The following is an 18,606-nucleotide window of genomic DNA, read 5'->3' as shown; positions in this document are numbered from 1 at the left end:
GTTACAGGTGGTTGTGAGTCATCTGACATGGGTGCAGTAACTGAACGTGGGTCAACTGACAGAGCAGCCAGAGCTCTGAACCACTGAAGCATCTCTCCGGCCTTCTGCCTCATGTTTGAGATAGGCTCTGTCATTGAGCCTGGCTTGCAGTGAACCCCTGGTATCTGCCTGACTCTACCCTGTATCCATCACTGGCTTTTAAATAGGTGTTAGGATCTTGCAAGGTACTTTGTCCCCTGACACACATTTGTACCACTGAGGAGAGTAGTTTGTGGGCCACGAATCCTGAAGCTTCGGGTTGGGTCATAGCCTTCTGTTTCATCTTTAGGCTCAGGTTTCTGCTTCCTACAAAATGAATTTATTCTTGACTTTCCAGCTCAAAAAGTCAGTTTGCACAGAAGAGCTGCAGCCTACAGTGACTTTCATCCAAGAGTAACACACTGAAAAGTGTATACACAAACACACTGAAAACTTCACTCACAAACACATTCAAAACTGCACTCATAAACTCAAAACTTCACTCACAAACTCAAAACTGTACTCACAAACACACTGAGAACTGTACTCACAAACACACTGAGAACTGTACTTACACAGTCAAAACTGTACATACAAATGATCTTTACGAGAAGGAAACCCCTCACCACAGGCTGAGCAGACAGTTTCTCCACTGGCTTTACTGCTGGCAGAGACCTGGGCTGTTCCCAGTGTGTGGCTATCAGGGTGTGAAAAATGCATGTCTGTTGGGTAGATGTCCAGTTGCTGGACTAGACGTGGGTTTATTGGAATCCGACAGGCATAAAAGGGCCTATAAAGTGGTTAAGTAGATGAAACACGTAGGCAAGAGGACCTGGGTTTAAAACTCCAGAACCCAGTGAAGTCAGATTTGGTAACGTGTGTATCTGCAATCTCCGTGCTCCCATGCTGAGGTGGAGACAGGAGAATCCATGGAACCTCACACAGAACAGCAAACAACAAAAACTGTGAATAGGGAAGACAGACCCTGAGACTGTCCTGACCTCACACAGATGCTACAGAAAAAGAGCCCCCCCAACCTATGCACATGCACACGCTCGATCAGAAGCACACATAAGCGAACACACACACACACACACACACACACACACACACACACAGAGAGAGAGAGAGAGAGAGAGAGAGAGAGAGAGAGAGAGAGAGAGAGAGATCTTACAAACTGCAGCGATAGTGCCTGTCCTAGAGACATTTTAACCGTGACAAAAATAGCAGACCGTGTTTCCACTGGGTGAGAATGTGTGTGACCTGCAGCTTAACGGCTAACGCTCCCCTAGTCCCTAAGTCTAAGCAGCACGTCTCATGACATTGCCTTTCAAGAAATATTCCACTTTACTTCCATATGTGGATGCATGTGCAGGTAACCAGATAGGTCAGAAGCCCCTGGAGCTAGAGTTATAGGAGGTTGTGAACCACCCACCCAACTTAGGTGCTGGGAGCTGAACTCTAGTCCTTTGCAAGCCCAGTATGTGTTCTTTACGGCTGAGGTACCTCTCCAGCTCTGAAAACAAATTTTAAAACATCCTTCATTACATTTTGCTTTCTCTCTCTCTCCGAATGTGTTCTGTCTTGGGAACCCACTAGGTGGGAAGGATCACAAGATGTCCTCTGACCTTCACATGTGCACTGTGGCATGTGTATCACACACACACACACACACACACACACACACACACACACACACACACACACACAGAGGAATGCAACTGCAGAAGCCTGTAGCCATATCTTTGGTGTGTACAGTCCTTTTTCCTACGTGTCTCTGGGTCTAAATACTTAATGAAACCTACACCCGATAACTTTGCTTCAGCAGAAGCTACATGGCCCTGACTTCCTTTTCTGCACTGACAGTCCAGGATCTAGCTTTACTCAAAGGGAAGTTCGAAAGTGGGTGGGTTTCTTCAGGCTGGTGACAGAGGTGTATGGAAGGACTCCTTTCTTTTTTTTTTGGAAGGACTCCTTTTTATTTTAGGTGTTCGTGTCATCACTGCAAAATTGCCATAATTCGCTGCTGCCAGTTTTGCTTTAAAAAGGCAAGTGCGTTTCAAAAAAGTGAGGAGAAAAAGTGTCATTTTTGCTTATTCTAATATTCAGCATTTCTGAGACTTAATCATTTGCGTCTGGTATCCCTTTGGTCTAAACAGTTTCCTGGAGTATTTGGGGGTCTGCTGGTGGTGACTTAGCCTCATTCTCCCCCCTCTCCGCCCCCTGTACTGGGGATGGAACGCGTGGGGTGAGTGCTTCACACTGAGCTTTGTTCGCAGCCCCACACTTGTCTTTTATTTTGATAGAGTCTTACTAAGTTGGTCAGGCTTAAACCTATGGACTCCCTGCTGAGCTGGATTAAACTGGGATTCCAGGTCAGTGCCACCAGGGCCAACTTTACTCTCAGTCTTCCAAGGTCTGATATATCTAAATTGGCCAATGGGCGTCTTTCTAACACTTCAGTTTTGTTCTTTTGAGGTAGGTCTCATTGTGCAGTCTTCGGTGGCCTGGCACTTACACAGTTCAGCGTAGTACACTTACCTCTAGTTTCCTGTTAGTTTATTCTTGTGGGAGTTCGGAGAACTTTATAAAAATGTAAGTGTATATCTCTCATTAGACAGAATTCCAGCCATGATTCCCTTCAGGGCTATCTCCCTCTCCTGTTTTCTCTGTAATTCTAGTAACGAACACATAGACACTGTCACACATAGACATTGTTACACAGTAATGCACACAGACACTGCCACACAGCAATGCACACATAGACACTGTGACACTGCAATGTGCACATAATCACTCAGTAATGCACACATAAACACTGTCACACAGCAATGCACACATAGACATGGTCATACTGCCCCAACTGCTTATCTCTCCTTTTCAGATTAGATGAGTTCTATCAATACATGGTCTAATCATTGAGTTTTATCTCAGTTCCAGAATATAAACTTACAATAGTTTCTACTTATGTTGTGAAAAAAAACTTTCATTGTTTGAAAGCCTACTTTTTTTTTTTATGCCGGATATTGGTTTAGCAGTCCTTTTATAATTCAATTTTAATTGTGTTCATATTTGTGAAGGGGTATGACAGAGGACAACTCCAGGTGTTCCTCAGGTACTGTCTAGCTTTTAAATAATATTAAAAAAATGTGTGTAGAGGAGCATGTTCACGTGTGTGTGTGTGTGTGTGTGTGAATACACATGCAGGCCAGAGGGCAACTTCAGGGCTCTTCAGGACAATTTCTTTGCATGCATGGAGACACGCATGTGTTTATGATATGCACACTTACATGCCCAGGTGTGCAGAGGCCAGAGGAGGACTTTGTTTGGACCTGGATCTAGTATGTCAGGTCACAGGCCATCTTGTCTGTGTCCCTCAGAGCACTGCAGCACAGGTGTGCATGGGGACATGCCTGGCCTTTTTACATGGCTGCTGGGATCCAAACACAGAGTCTCATGCCCACATAGCATGCACTTGTACCCACTGACTTCTTTCAGCCTTTGTCTGTCTGTCTGTCTTTCTTCCTTTTTTTTTTTTTTAAATTCGGCATCTACATCCTGTGGCAGGACACACATTTTTTTTAAAGATTTATTTTATTTATTATATATAAGTACACTGTAACTGTCTTCAGGCACACCAGAACTCATTACTGGGATTTGAACTCAGGACCTCTGGAAGAGCAGTCAGTGCTCTTAACCACTGAGCCATCTCTCCAACCCAGCCTTTGTCTTTCTAAGACAGGGTCTCTCCATCATCTAAAAAATCTTAAGCTAGGCTGACTGGCCCGTGAGCCCCAAGGATCTTCCTGTCTCCAATTCCCCAGCACTGGATTATGAGTTTGTTTACTTTTAGAATTAAAAAAAATATTTATTCCTTTGTCTTTTTGAAACAAAGTTTCACTATATAGACCTGGCTGGCCTCAAACTCCTAGTAATCTACTTACCTCTGTCTCTGAGTGCCTGGATTAAAGGCATGTGCTCCCACCTCCACTTTAGGATATTATTATTTTGGTACTGGTTCTTTCAGGCTTGTGGCCTGTACATTGTGACAGTGTTTTGTCAGCTGATGGCTGACTTGTGGGACTGAGACCCAAGTCCTCATCTGTCACTGGGACAGCTGTTCATATCTTATTCTGAGCTGTGCTGTTTGGAATCTCCCCAGTATATGGCTCCGAGTCCAACTGGAGATGGAGACAGCACTCGTAAGCCTGACTTTATCTCCCCTTCGCAAGCCTTTTCTTTTCTACGATGCCCTGCACCTTCTGGAGAGGGGTGACATCTGGCTTTGACATCCAGCAATTTGGGGTTTCTTTCTTCCTAAGTGACCTGGAGCATGCTCTGACCTTAGTGGCTCCCCAGACAAGTGCTGGCTCCTTCCTAGAACCTGAACCTGAGGTCGTGCTCTGGAAAGCTGGGCAAATGTTATATCACTTCTCCCGGAGTTTGAGGTGTGACCCAAGGGAGAGCTAGTCTTGCCAAGTGGGAAACAGAAGCCCGGCTTGTCAACTTTTGTGATCAATGATTTAAAAAAAAAAAAAAAAGCAAAACAATTGAGGGTTAAACTGCATGTTTGTACCAGGTCTGTAGCTGATACTGGGGAGAAATGACCTTTTTTACAATGAGACTTCTCATTCTTTAATTTGGTATGTCCCTCTAGGTATCTACTGTGTACAGTGTAAATGTTTGCATGGGTGTGCAGGCCTGAAGTTGATGCTTTCCTCGGATGCCTCCCACTTCATTCACCGAGGCATGCTGTCCTGATGAACCCTGAGCTCACCAATTCTGGCTAGGAGGAAGCCAGCTTGATCTGGGAATCTAGTCTGCTTCCCGAGTTGGGGTTACAGGTGGCTGCCACACCTGCCTGGTTGGCTTTGTGCAGATCTGGACTCTAGCTCAAGCTTGCCGGGTAAGCACCTGGCTCACTCAGGCATCTCCCCGGCTCTCCTCCAACTTACCTCAGTTACGTTTAAGATTATCCAACTATGGATCTCGTGTTTTTCATTCGTTTCATATTGAGTTTTTTTATTTTTTATTTTTTATTTATTTTTTATTTTACATGCAACTGGGTCCTCTGTGTACCCTGTCTGCCTGCCTGCTTCTGCTGGGATTCAAGTCACCACTCAACTTGCGTTTCACATTCTAAGTGGCCGATCATTTGAACACTTGGTCCCCAGTCGCTGCTGCCTGTCAGAGGTGGAGTCTAGGTAGATGCTCAGAGGGTGGACCTTCAAGTATGGCAGCCAGGCCTCGCTTCCTGTCTTGTGGGCTACAAGCATCCTCAGGCTCTGGACACCGCAGTCCATGGGCTGTTCTCTACCATGTCTTCTCCACCATGCTGCACCAGAGTAAGCTTTTCCTCACTGAGCCTCTTTTGTCAGGCCCTCTGTCACAGCGAGGGGAAGCTCTTTTAGGGTGTATCCTCAGTGACTTAGGCATCTCACTAGCTCCCGGTCCTTCCCAACACTGCCATGACAGTCACTAAGCTTTGAATGTGATCATTCAACGTGTAATGGCACTAAGTTTTCAGGGGCGTGAGCTGAGTTTTGCTGGGGTTCTGTTGTTTATTTTTTATTCATCTTTCAAGACAAGAGTTCTTTGTGGACCAGCTGCTCTCCACATTACTATGTAGCTGGGCTGGCCTCGAACAATTTCTACCTCCACTTCTGAAGTGCTGGGATGTACACCACTATACTCTGTTCTAGATTGAGTTAGGGTTTTATAAACTGGACACGTGAGCTGAATGGGGGGCAAGTTGTATTAGAAACCATCTGATAGAGCAGACCAACACTGCACCTTGCAGGAGGTGCGGCTGGCTTTCTCTGTGAAGTGAGGCTGATGCTGAAACACTTAGGGGAGGTGCAGCCTCGGGAAGGCAGGTGCAGGCATGCTGTCGGGCTGGGCTCCCCCATGCACTCTGAGTAAGCTCCTCTGTAAACTGTAAACCCGGTCACGCAGCTATAGTTAGTCCTTTGTGGGAGTCAGCCAAGAGAGTGTTGTCATGAGTCATTCTGGAGTTTTGTAGACAGCTGGCTCTGGAGACCGGGGTCAGTTTCAGAAGGAGAAGGCAGGAGGGGCAGGCACCAGCCCCATGATGTCCATTTGTGTATGACATGTGGACAGAAGGATGGATGACCTCAGCATGAGAACAGAGTGCCGCCAGTGCCCAGGGACTTTAGTGTCCGAGACTTGGCTTGTGAGACGCAGCCATGGACTTAGCCTTCTAACCTCAGTTCCTCTCTGGCCTTGCAGAGAGCACACAATGCCTTAGTCCTAAGACTGGTGGCCACCCAAGCCTGGTTCCAAGCAAAGGAGTCTTGACTAGGCATACTTGAATGCTGTTACTTGCTTGGGAATGCAGGGCAGCAAGAGGACTCTGGTCCAGATGCTTAGGCCTGTGTCCTACTCTAGCTGCCTCAGGCTTCTGTGCAAGCATGAGAGACTGGATAGGCCAACAAGTGTCTTCTGGCTTCTTTAAGGCTTTCTCTTCTTACAGGGTCATAGCGGTGTAGAGGGATGAATAATGGCCCTTCCCTCAACTCACACCCACTCATAACACAAATAAACTTCTCTGGAGGAGAGATCTTTGCAGTTCTTATGTGTTAAAAACCTTTTGAAATCATCTTGGATTTGGTGGGTCCCAAATCCAGGGACTGGTGACATTCGAAGATCAGAGGTATCAGCTATGTGACAGGTTGACAGGATGGAATGAGCCTATCAAGGCTGGCATGTGCAACACAAGACACTGTGTCAAAACAAAATAGAGGAGAGACCATAGCCAGGTGAGTCCAGAGATGGCTGAAGCCACCACGAGGTAAGGGTGCCTGACACATTCACCTAGAAAGCAGGAACCAGCTCCAGGCCTCCAGCTACCATCTAGTCTGTCTGTCTCTCTCTCTCTCTCTTTCTCTCTCTCTCTCTCTCTGGTATGTGTGAGTGCCTGGAGGTTAGAGGTCAGCATCAGGTATACAGGTGTATTCCTCAATCATTCTTATTTCTTGAGACAGGGTGTTTCACTACACTTTCTGGGCCAGTGAGACCCAGGAATACTGTGATCCCCACCTCTCCATAGCTGGGATTACAGATGCATGCTGCTGCACCCAGCATTTTCATGTGGGTGCTGGGATTCAACTCATATCCTATCACTTCACCTTATCCCTTGGCTGTGTCTTTTTTTTTTCTTCTTCTTTTTTTTTTATTAAACAAACATCTTGAGGACCAGTGAGATGGCTAAGCAGATTAAAGTAGTTGCCATGTTAGCCTGAGATAAATTTGACCCCTTGAACCTACAGTGGCGAGAACCTACTCCTAAAAGTTGTCCTCTGCTTCTAGCAAAATGAGTGTTTTTTACTTTATACTTAGTGGTTCTTCTTCCTTTTCTCTTTTAACGCTAGTTCTGGGATTGTCAGCTTCAAACTATGGAAGTCGTAATGGCCTGTGACAATGTATGAGAGGGAGAGACATTTAAAGGAAATTTGTCTCCAGAGTGACAAAGGTTACGTCTCTAATAGTGTTTACTGCCCCTTGCATATATATAGGTTTTGAGGAGGGGAGATTTTTCAGCTCCACTTACTCCAGTCTTAAGGGCAGTATACTTGAAAACAGCTGCCTGCATTGTGGCTCCCAAACTGGGCACTGCAGCAAGGAGTGAAGAGTTTGGTGGCACAGACCCTAAACCTACACCTATAACTTAAGTCTTGGTGGCTCGGGGGCTGTGTTATCAGCAGATGCTTAGGCATGGAAGGAGGCTTCATTCTCTTTTAGAGGCTTGGGACCACACTGGAGATGTGTCTGGCAAGCCTATGGAGAGGACAATGCCTGCTCTCATGAAAGATCTTAGTACCATGGCAGCAAGGGACATGCAGGGTAGGGGTGTGGCACTGGGAATCACCAGTCACCCGAGGGCCTGTGTGCTCCAGAGCCTGGGCTTTGCTATAGGTGTTCACTGTTTTGCTTCCTGTCACCTAAGGGTTTTGGGGTACAGGCTGCTGTACACCTAACTGGTGGTTCCCATTAACCAGCATCAAGTGGATGAGTAAGAACCCGCTGAGTGTTTGGTCCACTTTAAAATCTTCAAACCATCAAGAGTGAAAAATTCCGATTTGGGTTTGGGGGGCTGTCACTAAGTGGTGCCCTACTTGCTTAGGATGCTCTTGGCCCCAAGTGTGTTCTCCTGTGTCAGAAGAAGACGCTTGGGTTTTATTCACAATTGTGAATTTCTGTTCCTGGTGTCAATCCTACACTGGCTTGTAGCACCCTACCTGCTTTCTCATTGTCTCCTCCATTTTACTGGCTTTCCAAACCTGGAGGCTGATGTTCAAGAACAAAATTTCTGTTGTCTAAGGGTTCCCAAGCACACGTTGCAAATGAGGGCACTGTGTTTTGTTATGTTTTGTTTTTTGGGGGGTGGGTGGGGGTGGGGGTTTCAACGTGTACAGTTCCTTAGGTAGACTATTGCTTAGAGAACAGCTGGGGTAGGGTGGGGTTTGTTGTATAGTAGTTATAACTCATTTAGTTTAAAAGGCTGGGACAGGATCAGCACACAGGCTGAGAGTTAGAGAGCAGCATGCTTTAGAGAGGAAGAGTCCTCACCTCACCTTTTTGATATAAGTGTCTCATGAGACCCCAAGCTGGCCTCCAACTAAATATATAACCAAGGTTGAACTCCTTATTAACCTGCCTTCATTTTCCAAGTGCTGGGATGGTGTGTATAGGTAGTACGGGCTGGTAGGAAACGCCTCTTTCAAGGCACGAAAGAAAAAAAAAAATTACAAAGTCACATTCCTCATTCCCCAGTGCTGGATCTGTGCGGACTGTGGCAAGTCTCTTCAGAAGTGACGATGATTCTGGGAGGGTCAGTTGCAGTGAGGTCCCAACAAGGAGCTTTGCCATCTGGAATTTGTTTTTGGGGCCTTTTCAAAAAATGGAAAGACGAAATCATAGCAACGTTCAATAAGACGGCCTTTTGGTTAAGAAAACACCCAGGAAGAAAGGGGCGAAATGGTAACGAAAACGTCCCCACAAAGTGCTTGCAAGCATCAGTTTAGAGGATTTACTACCCCCTCCCCCACGAGAAAAGTAAATAAAGAACAAATCAGCTTCCGGATGTCCAGCTTCGGTGTGCACGGCCGTCTTACTAACCGCTGTAAGTCAGAGGAGCTGACCCGTGGCGTCCGTGGCGTCCTCTGCGCACCTCTCCGCCCCGAAAGCGTTTTCTTGCCAGGACTCCTGCTCCTCACTGACCGCCGGGGCCCCGGGAGCGCCCGCGCAGCTGTCGCCGCCCGCCCTGGCCGCAGCCATTTTGGAAGGGTGCAGACAAAGGGCGAACCCCGCAGCCGGCTGCAGCGACCCACCCGGCACCGAGCGCCGCCGCTCTCCCCGCCCGGCTGCCATTCCCACCAGCGCTCTAACAGCCGACCAGCACCCAACACCTCGCCTGCTCCCCGGCCTCTGGCGCTCGCAGCCATTGGCCGCGTCTTTTAAGAGCCGGCCGCAGCCAATCAGAGGCCACAGAGGCGCGGGCGGGGGCGGTGCGTGTCGGAGCGCCTGCGCACTAGGCCGCCCCTCCCCTCCCTGCGCGCCGCGCCCCCGCCCGCCCGCGCACCGCCCCCCGCCCGCCCCGCGCCCCGCTGGAACCTCCTCCTGCCCAGGCGCGCTCGGCCGAGCGGCGGCGGCGGCGGCGGCGAGGAGGAAAGATGGCGGCGGCTCGGATCTGCTGGACGAGGTCTTCTTCAACAGCGAGGTGGACGAGAAAGTGGTGAGCGATCTGGTGGGCTCGCTCGAGTCGCAGCTGGCGGCCAGCGCGGCCCACCACCACCACCTCGCGCCGCGCACGCCTGAGCTGCGGGCCGCGGCCGCCGGCGCGCTCGGGAACCATGTTGTGAGCGGCAGCCCGGCCGGAGCCGCGGGCGCAGGGCCGGCCGCCTCCGCCGAGGGCGCGCCCGCAGCGGCGCCGGAGCCGCCCCCGCAGGTAGAGCGCGGCCGGCGGGTGGGGGCCGCGGCGCCTGGGCTCCAGCTCACCGCGCCGCTTGCTTGTCCCCGCAGGGCCCGCGCCGGCGCCCGCCAAGCTGAGGCCGCCGCCCGAGGCCAGCGCGGGGCCCTGCCCCGTCGCCGCCGCCGCCGCCACCGCTGCCGCCGCCGCGGGGCCGGATCCCGCCGCCGCCGCCCCGCCCGCCGGCCCCGGCGCCTCAAGCCCGGCCCGCCTGGCCCGCCCAGCCCCGGCGCCGCGCAAACTTTGAATGGGAGCGCCGCGCCGCCCACCGCGCCGCACGCCGCACCTGCTGTCAGCCCGGTCAACAACGGGCCCGCGCCGCCGCCCGCCGCCGGCTCTGTCATCCAGGCGGCCCCCGCGCCCGCCGCGCCCTCGCCGCCCGCCGCGCCCGCGCCCGCCGCGCCCCCGCCTCCCGCGCCCACAGCGCCCGTCGCGCCAGCCCGGCCGCCCGGCACCCCGCCGCGCCCGCGCCCCCCTGTCACCCGCTGCCGCCGCCGCCGCCGCCGCCGCCGCCCGCCGCGCAGAACGGGGCCGCTCCTGCCCCGCCGCGGCCTCCGGGGCGCCGCGCGGGGTTGGCCAGCCGGGCGCGGGCGCGCAGGGGGCTAAGGCCGAGGCGCCTAAGCCCGGACCGGGGCCCGGGCCGGGGCCGGCGGCGGCGGCGGCGGCGGCGGCGGGGTCGCGGGCGGGGCGCGGCGGGCGGTGTGCTGCTTGGGCCCGCCATGCCGGGCGCGCTGCCGGGCCTGCTCCCGGGACCCCCGCGGGCTGGCGAAGGGCGCGGCCGCGGCGACCCCAGCCTGCCTCGGACGCCGGCGGCCACCACCGGCGCTATCCGGGCCACGCTGACGCCCACCGTGTTGGCCCCGCGCCTGCCGCAGCCGCCGCAGAACCCGACCAACATCCAGAACTTCCAGCTGCCCCCAGGTGAGTGGCAGCGCGCGGCGGGAGGCGAGGGCGGGTGCACCAGGCGGCCCTGGCGTTCCAGGAAGTTCTGGGCTGCATTCTGGGGCTGTGTCCTGGTAGGGTGGCACGCGAGGCCGAGGGGCGGCCTCTGCCCAGGTGACCTGACAGTTTTGAGGGCTTCCCAGTTCTGGAGCTCCAGAGCCCTCAGGGAATTCTGGTGTCCCGTTGGGGTGCTATGGGCTACCACTGTGTGGTCGAGGGGCCCTTCTTTCTCCTTCCTCAGGTGAGGTCAAGAGAGGGCGAACTAACTCAGGGGCAGGATGGTGAAGTCTGTGTGGAAGGCGTGGGCTTCCCTGTTGTCAGGGAAGCTGGTTAGGGACTCCATGCAGGGAGCAGGGGTTTAGTGGTCATCGGTGCCTGAAAGAGGACCCTGGGTTTTTTTGTTGTTGCCGTCCCTGGAGGTCAGCAGGACACTCACTGCGCAGGGGTCTGCGAATGCAGGAGATCATGGAGATGTGGATGCTGGGGCTCAGAAGCTGTCTCAGAGCTTGCAGATTCCATGTAGGCTCTGACTCTGTTGTTCTCAAATTCCTCAGGGCCCTTGGGTTTGATGAGTGACTCCTTTCCCCGCTTGTAGACTGCTTTTGTTTGAGAGTCCTCTGCAGAAGTGTTCCCACTGAACCCTGGGCCGGAGCGAGCACTGAGCGCTCCACTCCTCCCGTGTTACACAGTGACATGTGCAAGCGGTAGTAGCAGCGCCGCCCGCCCGCCGCGGTGGCAGTAGTAGAGAATTAGAAAACATGCTGCTACTGTGTCCTCCTGCTTTCTGAAAAGTGGTTTGGGTCACGTTGAAAGAGCTACAGCATCTTTAGAATTCAGTTTTGCTGAGGTCAGTGAGGACCAGGAAGGCTCCGAAAAGGTTCAGAGATACTTGCCCTATCTATGGGGATACAGGACCCAGAATAGTTAGTGAGGTTGCAGGGGCTGCCATGCTCTGAGGAGGCGCTGGGTGTGACATAAGGCCTAGGAGCTGCAGATGTCTCTTGCCACACATCTGGGGCAGGGTGTGTGTGTGTGTGTGTGTGTGTGTGTGTGTGTGTGTGTGTGATTGAAAGGTCTTGTTCATTATCTTCACTCTGACCTTTGGGTGGAAAATATGGCTGATGTTATAGTTTAAGATTCATTCTGTGCTTGTAGTCTATTATTCGAATAGACTACCCAATGCAAGGATGTGCCCAGGTTGTCCTTTTATCAGGAAAGCTGTCGTAGTCAGGTGCCATGGCATCCTTCCATAGCGTCTTGACTTTCCCTGGTTCCATTGCCTTTGAGTGCCATACAAGTAAAGTCCATCTCCCCGAGAGAAATGACGATGCCATTTGCAAAGGGCATTGGCTGCCGTCTCCATCACAACTGCCTCCTTTTCCAGGTCAGGTTCAGGGTTGGTGTTTGAGCAGAAGGTAACTCCTTGGGGAAAATGTAAACAGGTCCATTATTCGCACTTCTCTGCATCTGCATCAGCCCCATGCTTGTGTCCAAGAGTAGGGCAGAGTCTGTTGTCTTCTGGGTGGCAGACACCCAGCGCTCTGCTTCAGAGTGGGCACATGCTTTCTAAGGAGAAGGCCCATCCATACCCATCTTCCCAACCGTCTGGCTCCTGTGGCTGTTTTGATAAGGAATGCTGATTGAGGGAGAACCTTACTTTAAAAACACCCAAAGCTAAGCTAATGTTTGGTGCTTAAAACTTCTACCACCAGTGCTGGAAAACCAACTTCTTTTTAAAACAGGACAGGGAGACATGGTCAGAGGACACAAACATACTAGGTCTATCCTGTATCTGAGCAGTCAGGACTTTCTCTAACTGGTGTTCCTCCTCTACTGATACATTTCATAATGAGATATATTCAGAAAAGGAGAAAACAGTTTCTAATAGAACTTTGTTTAGCCAATAGCAGCCTTTGCAGGGTAAGGCTGAGAGAGGGGAGGCAGGTTTCAAGGCTACACATAGGTGTCAAGTGGACTAGCATACTATTGGCAGAGGAGGGGAGTGTGAAAGGGGCTGAGTCCCTCCCAGTGCCCTCGAGATAGAGGTCATGCTGGGGGAGGGGAGGAACACAGGTCTCTCGAGGACTTTGACAGTTCATAGGAACTTCTAATATCATGTTGAACTTGTTTTCTTTAGCAAGCGGAGCCCTGATCTTCCCTGTCAGGACAGGCTTGTAAAGGGACAGGGCTGCTACTGTGCCTGTGATTTGCTGCTGGTTTGCTGGTGCCAGAGTCTAAGTTTGATCCACAGCTTTAGAGAGGGCTGGATGGCAGGTGCACATGTCAGGAGGAGTCCACAGTGTGACTGACGACAGTTGCTGAAGGGCAGGTGAGAGGACCTCAGAATTAGTGTGTGCTTTTGTGGCTTTGAAAGATCTGGGTGGAGGATGTTGTCCTGCCTGTCCCCCCATCCCACCCCATGGCAATTAGCATTTTCTTTTGTGTGCTCATTCTACCTTCATATTGAATTTACTCTGTGTTGCCCTAAAACTTGGCTAAATCATAGGTTCTCTGTCTAAGAGAAGACATTGCTTCTGTTGTCCTGGATGCTGTGGCTCTGGAGTGAGCACAGGTGTCAGGTGCTGGTTCCCACATGTGTGGGTTGTGGATTAGTGGGTCACTACATTTGGGCGGATTCTCAGGCTTAGACCGAGAGCTGCCCATGGACTCCATGGGCTGGGGTTCTAGACACCAACTTTGTTAGCAGCAACCAAAGGGACATTCTTGGAACTTTAGCTTTTCTTACTTAAGGTCACAGTTGCTGTTTGCCTGGGAAAAGTTCATTGCTTATGGAGCCTCAGTTTGACTGTAAAGTGACTGACTGTGAGGAGGAAATTCTGTCAGAATTAGACATGGATGGGCACAGCTGCTCTTTATTCCTAGATCCCTGATCCTTTCCCTGCTTTAGGGGTGGTGTTGCTGTAGAAACAACAGTCTGAAGGTTAGTTTTATTCCAGTGAAAATTCTTACCCAGGTGGACAATAAGTTTGGGGCAGGTTGTCTTGCTCTCAGTGGAAGGAACAATGGGCCCATGCTGGGGTGGCCACCACTCACAGAGCCACATGCTACCTACCTGTGGGAGGACCTCACCAGGGCCTGGCTTTAGGCCAAAGGTTGTAAGGTGGTTTTGCTGCTGCTAGTGGAGGAGGAGGAGGAGGGGGTGGAAGAGGAGAAACATTTTGGTAATCATAACTCGGGTAGTGGTGCACTTTGGAAGACTAGGGGTGGGTTTCCTTCCCCATCAGGTTCACAGCTGGCCTGTCATTATCATCTTTGGGCAGTGTGGTGACGGGATGATGACTGGAGTTTGCAGGTGTTTTTGGAGCTGTTCAGCACTGTATTTTGGTAGTAGTAGAGGCGCCTGTGAACATCAGAATGGTGGTCTCATCCACACTGCATGCTGTGTGTTCAAGCAAAGGCTCTGAGCTTAGGGAGAACACATCATCTCAGCTCAGCTCTGTTTTGGTTTTCCTGAGGCAGGGTCTCTCTCATTAGGTTGTCTGTCTGGGACTCTCATTCTGTAGCCCATTTAGGCCTTGCCTGAGGTCCTTCAGCTCCAGTTTCCTGGGTGCTAGTGTGTTGATGTCTGTCAGATTTGGCTTGTTGATGTCCACATACATGCACTGCACTTCTGTGCAGAGCCCTGTATACTAGGGCTGCTAGGAAGAGGGAGGGTAGATAGGTCACTGGGAAACCTCCTCACAATTGCCCCAGAGTTGCCACTGAGTGCCTACCTCACTCAGTCCCTGCCCTGAATGGAGTGAGTGGCTTGGTAGGTGGTACTTAAGTCAGGGTGTTCCAGGATGCTTTCAAAGTCTGCCTCTGTGTAAATGTGCACTTTCTTCCACCTACAATATAAATTTGGAAACAGCTTTTATAAATAGCAGGTTATATCCGGGTTGATTAAATCATAATAGCTTTTTTTTTTGCAAATCTTGAAGCAAAGATGTAAAGTTTTGTAGAAGCTCCATCAGGTCAGAAGCGGTTTGTGGAGTCTGAAGAAACAACTTTGCTTTCCCATGGCCTCTGCTGCCTGGTCTGGGACACAGCTGATGTTCAGGGCTGTTGCCAGAGTCTTCTTTTAGTCAGGCCTTGGCTATCCATAAACTGCTAGATTAAGCTAAGACGACAGAAGAGGGGGCTTTTGCATAGGCAGTCTGGGTGCTATGCAGCTTTGTGTCTGTGCTGAGGCCAGGGTTACCTGGGTGCTGGTTTGAGTGCAGTTGGGCCAATTCTCTTAGAGCATCTTGCTTGGCAGTGTTGTTTTGCAAGGCAGATCAGGCACTGCAAGGTTATGTCTAAGAATTAGGAGTTTTGTATTTTATGATAGGGCTGTGAAAGTTTTGGTTTTTATATTCTTTTGAATATTTGCACCAAAGACAAAAAGCTTGGAGAAATTTTTTTTTTTTCAGATTTATTTAGTGTATGTGAGTATACTGTAGCTGTCTTCAAACACACCAGAAGATCCCATCACAGATGGTTGTGAGCCATTATATGGTTGCTGGGAATTGAACCCAGGACTTCTGGAAGAGCAGTCAGTGTTCTTAACCTCTGAGCCATCTCTCCAGCCCTTTGAAAATCTTTAAGAGCTAAGATTGCACAGTTAGGATCTATCCTTTTCCTGTTCTTTTGTTACCATGCTTGCCCAAGCACCTTGTTGCTGCTGTATGGGGCCAGTGAGCTGCATGCAGACCTGCAGCTTGCTCCATGGTCATGTTCTGGTAGGAACTTAGGGAGGGAGGGAGGGGTTGCTGGAATCTAGGGCCCTTTTGCCATTCTGAGAGTCTGTGAAGCTAGGGAGAACCTTGTCCTTCCTGAAGCTTTAAAAAATCTTTTTTCTTTTTTCATTTTTATTAACTTGAGTATTTCTTATTTACATTTCAGTTGTTATTCCCCTTCCCGGTTTCTGGGCCAACATCCCCCTAGCCCCTCCCCCTCCCCTTCTCTATGGGTGTTCCCTTCCCCATCCCCCCTCCCACTACCGCGCTCCCCAACAATCACATTCGCTGGGGGTTCAGTCTTGGCAGGACCAAGGGCTTCCCCTTCCACTGGTGCTCTTACTAGGCTATTCATTGCTACCTATGCAGTTGGAGTCCAGGGTCAGTCCATGTTAGTCTTTAGGTAGTGGCTTAGTCCCTGGAATTTAAAATATTATTATCATGTGTGTACGTGTGTGTGTGGGTACAGACAATAGTGTGTAGAGTCCTATTTGTCCTTGCCACCTTTCTGTGGGTTTTTTGGATCACACTCAGGATTCTGGGCTTGCACAGTGTAGCACAGCCTTCACTTACTGAACCATCTCTGTGGCTCCTTCCCGAGGTTTTGAGAGACCATTTTTTTTTTCAAGATTTATTTATTTATTATATGTAAGTACACTGCAGCTGTCTTCAGACACACCAGAAGAGGGCATCAGACCTCATTATAGATGGTTTGAGCCACCATGTGGTTGCTGGGATTTGAACTCAGGACCTCTGGAAGAGCAGTCAGTGCTCTTAGCCGCTGAGCCATCTCTCCAGCCCAAGAGACCATTTTTTTTTAAGGTCCTATCCTCTGTGTGTGGTAGAGTGGCACTTGAGGAAGGCACTTACTGGTTTCTGTGGCCCCCAGACTTTTGCTGGGAGTGCACCCATGACGTCCAGGTGGGAGGTGCTGATGACCTTAGGTTTTGGAGTCATTGCTCTGAGGGACTAATGATTCTTGTGACACACCGAATATCTGGCTTTAGAATGAGACCTTAGTAGTGAGGCTGCTCTGTGGATATGAAAGCATTTGATTTGAGGGTCTGAGGTCTTAGTTGATGCTCAGGAGCAAAAAGAGCTGAGCCCACCCACCCTGTCCAGGGCTACTGCCCAGCGCATCCTGCAGGGTCAAAGTTGGGGAATGTGGCCCAGAGCAGCCACAGGGCAGAGGCATCTCTTGATCTGACAGCACTTTTGAGAAGGTGCCAGCAGGGTTGAAGGGTCCTTGGCTGGTGACCTTTCATAAAGTGGCAGAGAAGGGAAAGAGCCTACTTTTTTACTTCCTGTGTAAAATACACGGGTGCAGGGGCTCAATTATCGTTTTTTTCCCTGTGTGTACCAGTTTGTGTTTGCATGTGTGTGCATAGTATATGGTGTCTCCCCACCCCCTTAAAGACAAGGTTGCTCACTGAACCTAGGAGCTTGGTAAAGCTCTAAACTTGCTGGCCTGCAAAGCTCAGGGGTCCTCCTTTCTCTGCCTCACCAGCAAAGCTATAGTGAAGCTGCCATGCCTGACTTGTCCTAGAGTGTGCTTTGGGTTAAACTTAGGTCTTTCTGTGTGCACAGCAAGTATTTTACTGCCTGAACTGTTTCCCCAGCCCCTTGCTTTTAAATTAGCTCCCCCTCCCCACTGTGTCATGTGTGCGTGTGTGTGTGCATATGTATGTCTTACACCTTGGTAGAGAGACCAGCGGGGATTCTTGGGAGGTGTTCCTCGTGTGCCGACTACCTGTTTGAAGAAGGGTCTGGCTGGCTGGAACTCAGCAAGTAGGATGGACTGGTTGACCAACAAACCTTTGAGATCCACCTGCCAATCTATCTAGTGCTGGGGTTACAAGTGCCTGCACTGGCTGTTTATGTGGGTACTGGGACTGAAACTCAGATCCTCACACTTGTGCAACCAGCCCTCCGGATTAGTTTTTGAGAGACTTTGAGTCTTTCATAGGGAGTCCTGACTTGATGGCTGCTTCTGTAGTCCTCTGGTAAGCCTTGTGGACGAGCTCCCAAGTCACAGGATGAGGCCACTTGGTGCTCAGCTGAACCTTGTGAAATGGTGCAGAATACTACTCCCTTTGCAGTGGTTATTTGAAGGTGTTTGACGGAAAGTTGTTCTGGCTGGCTTGTTTGACAGGGTCTCCACGTAACTCAGAATGCCTTGAGCTTGCAGTTCCCTTGCCTCTGCCTCCTGAGTGCTGTGGTTATCCATATGTATCACCCCACATCTGGCTGTTTTCCCCTCCCCCAGTGTTGCGGGGCATTAGTATTTTCCAGCCTGCCTTTTCTGATTGTAACTTTGTATTTACTATAGGAAGTTGTGAAGTTCGTGGGAAGAAAGTAAGTCTTTTGTGTTGCTCCTTCCTTGCCCAGACATTCCTGTCAGGGCTGACCATTTCTGCCTCTTCTTATGATTTATTTGATTTCATAAAGTTAGAACCTTCCCACCCTGCGGAGTGTAGCTGTCCTCTCCCTGGGCTTTTCTGTGCTCTCACAGCCCTCTTTGGCTTTTGAGGCTTCGCTGCACTGCCAGCACCTCAGCCTCTGCAGACCCCATGCTGGGTTTCCTGACCTGCTGTAATGGCCCACCCTTCTGATAGTTGAGCATTTTCTAGACCTTGATAGAAATTGCTTTGCAGGGGCTAGGCCAATTTACACTTAGATAAGTATTGCCAAAATCTGGGAATCGGTAATACCGTCCGTATAGGGTCTGTGTAGTTGTGGTTTGATGGTGTCTGTGACTCAGCTGGTGTGGGTCTCATTAGTGTGGATGGGGCTGGCACTGGCTGACCTCACTTACTATGGCTTACTCACAGAACTGCACCTAAAACTACACGCTAACCGTGAGCATGCTGAGCAGGGTGCTGAGGCGCCTACCTCGGTCTCCAGCTGCAGACCCTGCTCTTCTGGCATGCCCTTGTGTGG

General features: G+C 50.8%; 1 protein-coding gene across 1 annotated transcript in view; it reads left to right on the top strand.

The window, feature by feature from the left end:
• Positions 1-9,120: 9,120 nt before the first annotated feature.
• Taf4 (TATA-box binding protein associated factor 4) overlaps positions 9,121-18,606 on the top strand; it is a 64,914-nt gene continuing 55,428 nt past the window's right edge. The window contains 7 exon segments of the mRNA XM_032902658.1: positions 9,121-9,435; positions 9,502-9,772; positions 10,060-10,200; positions 10,203-10,454; positions 10,457-10,543; positions 10,546-10,694; positions 10,696-10,927. Coding sequence (XP_032758549.1) covers positions 9,121-9,435; positions 9,502-9,772; positions 10,060-10,200; positions 10,203-10,454; positions 10,457-10,543; positions 10,546-10,694; positions 10,696-10,927 — 1,447 coding nt within the window.

Source organism: Rattus rattus, chromosome 5 (assembly GCF_011064425.1).
Source record: "Rattus rattus isolate New Zealand chromosome 5, Rrattus_CSIRO_v1, whole genome shotgun sequence".
NCBI classification, from domain to species: domain Eukaryota; kingdom Metazoa; phylum Chordata; class Mammalia; order Rodentia; family Muridae; genus Rattus; species Rattus rattus.
The sequence above is the reverse complement of the archived record's forward strand: the minus strand, read 5'-3'. Positions and strand labels throughout refer to the sequence as shown.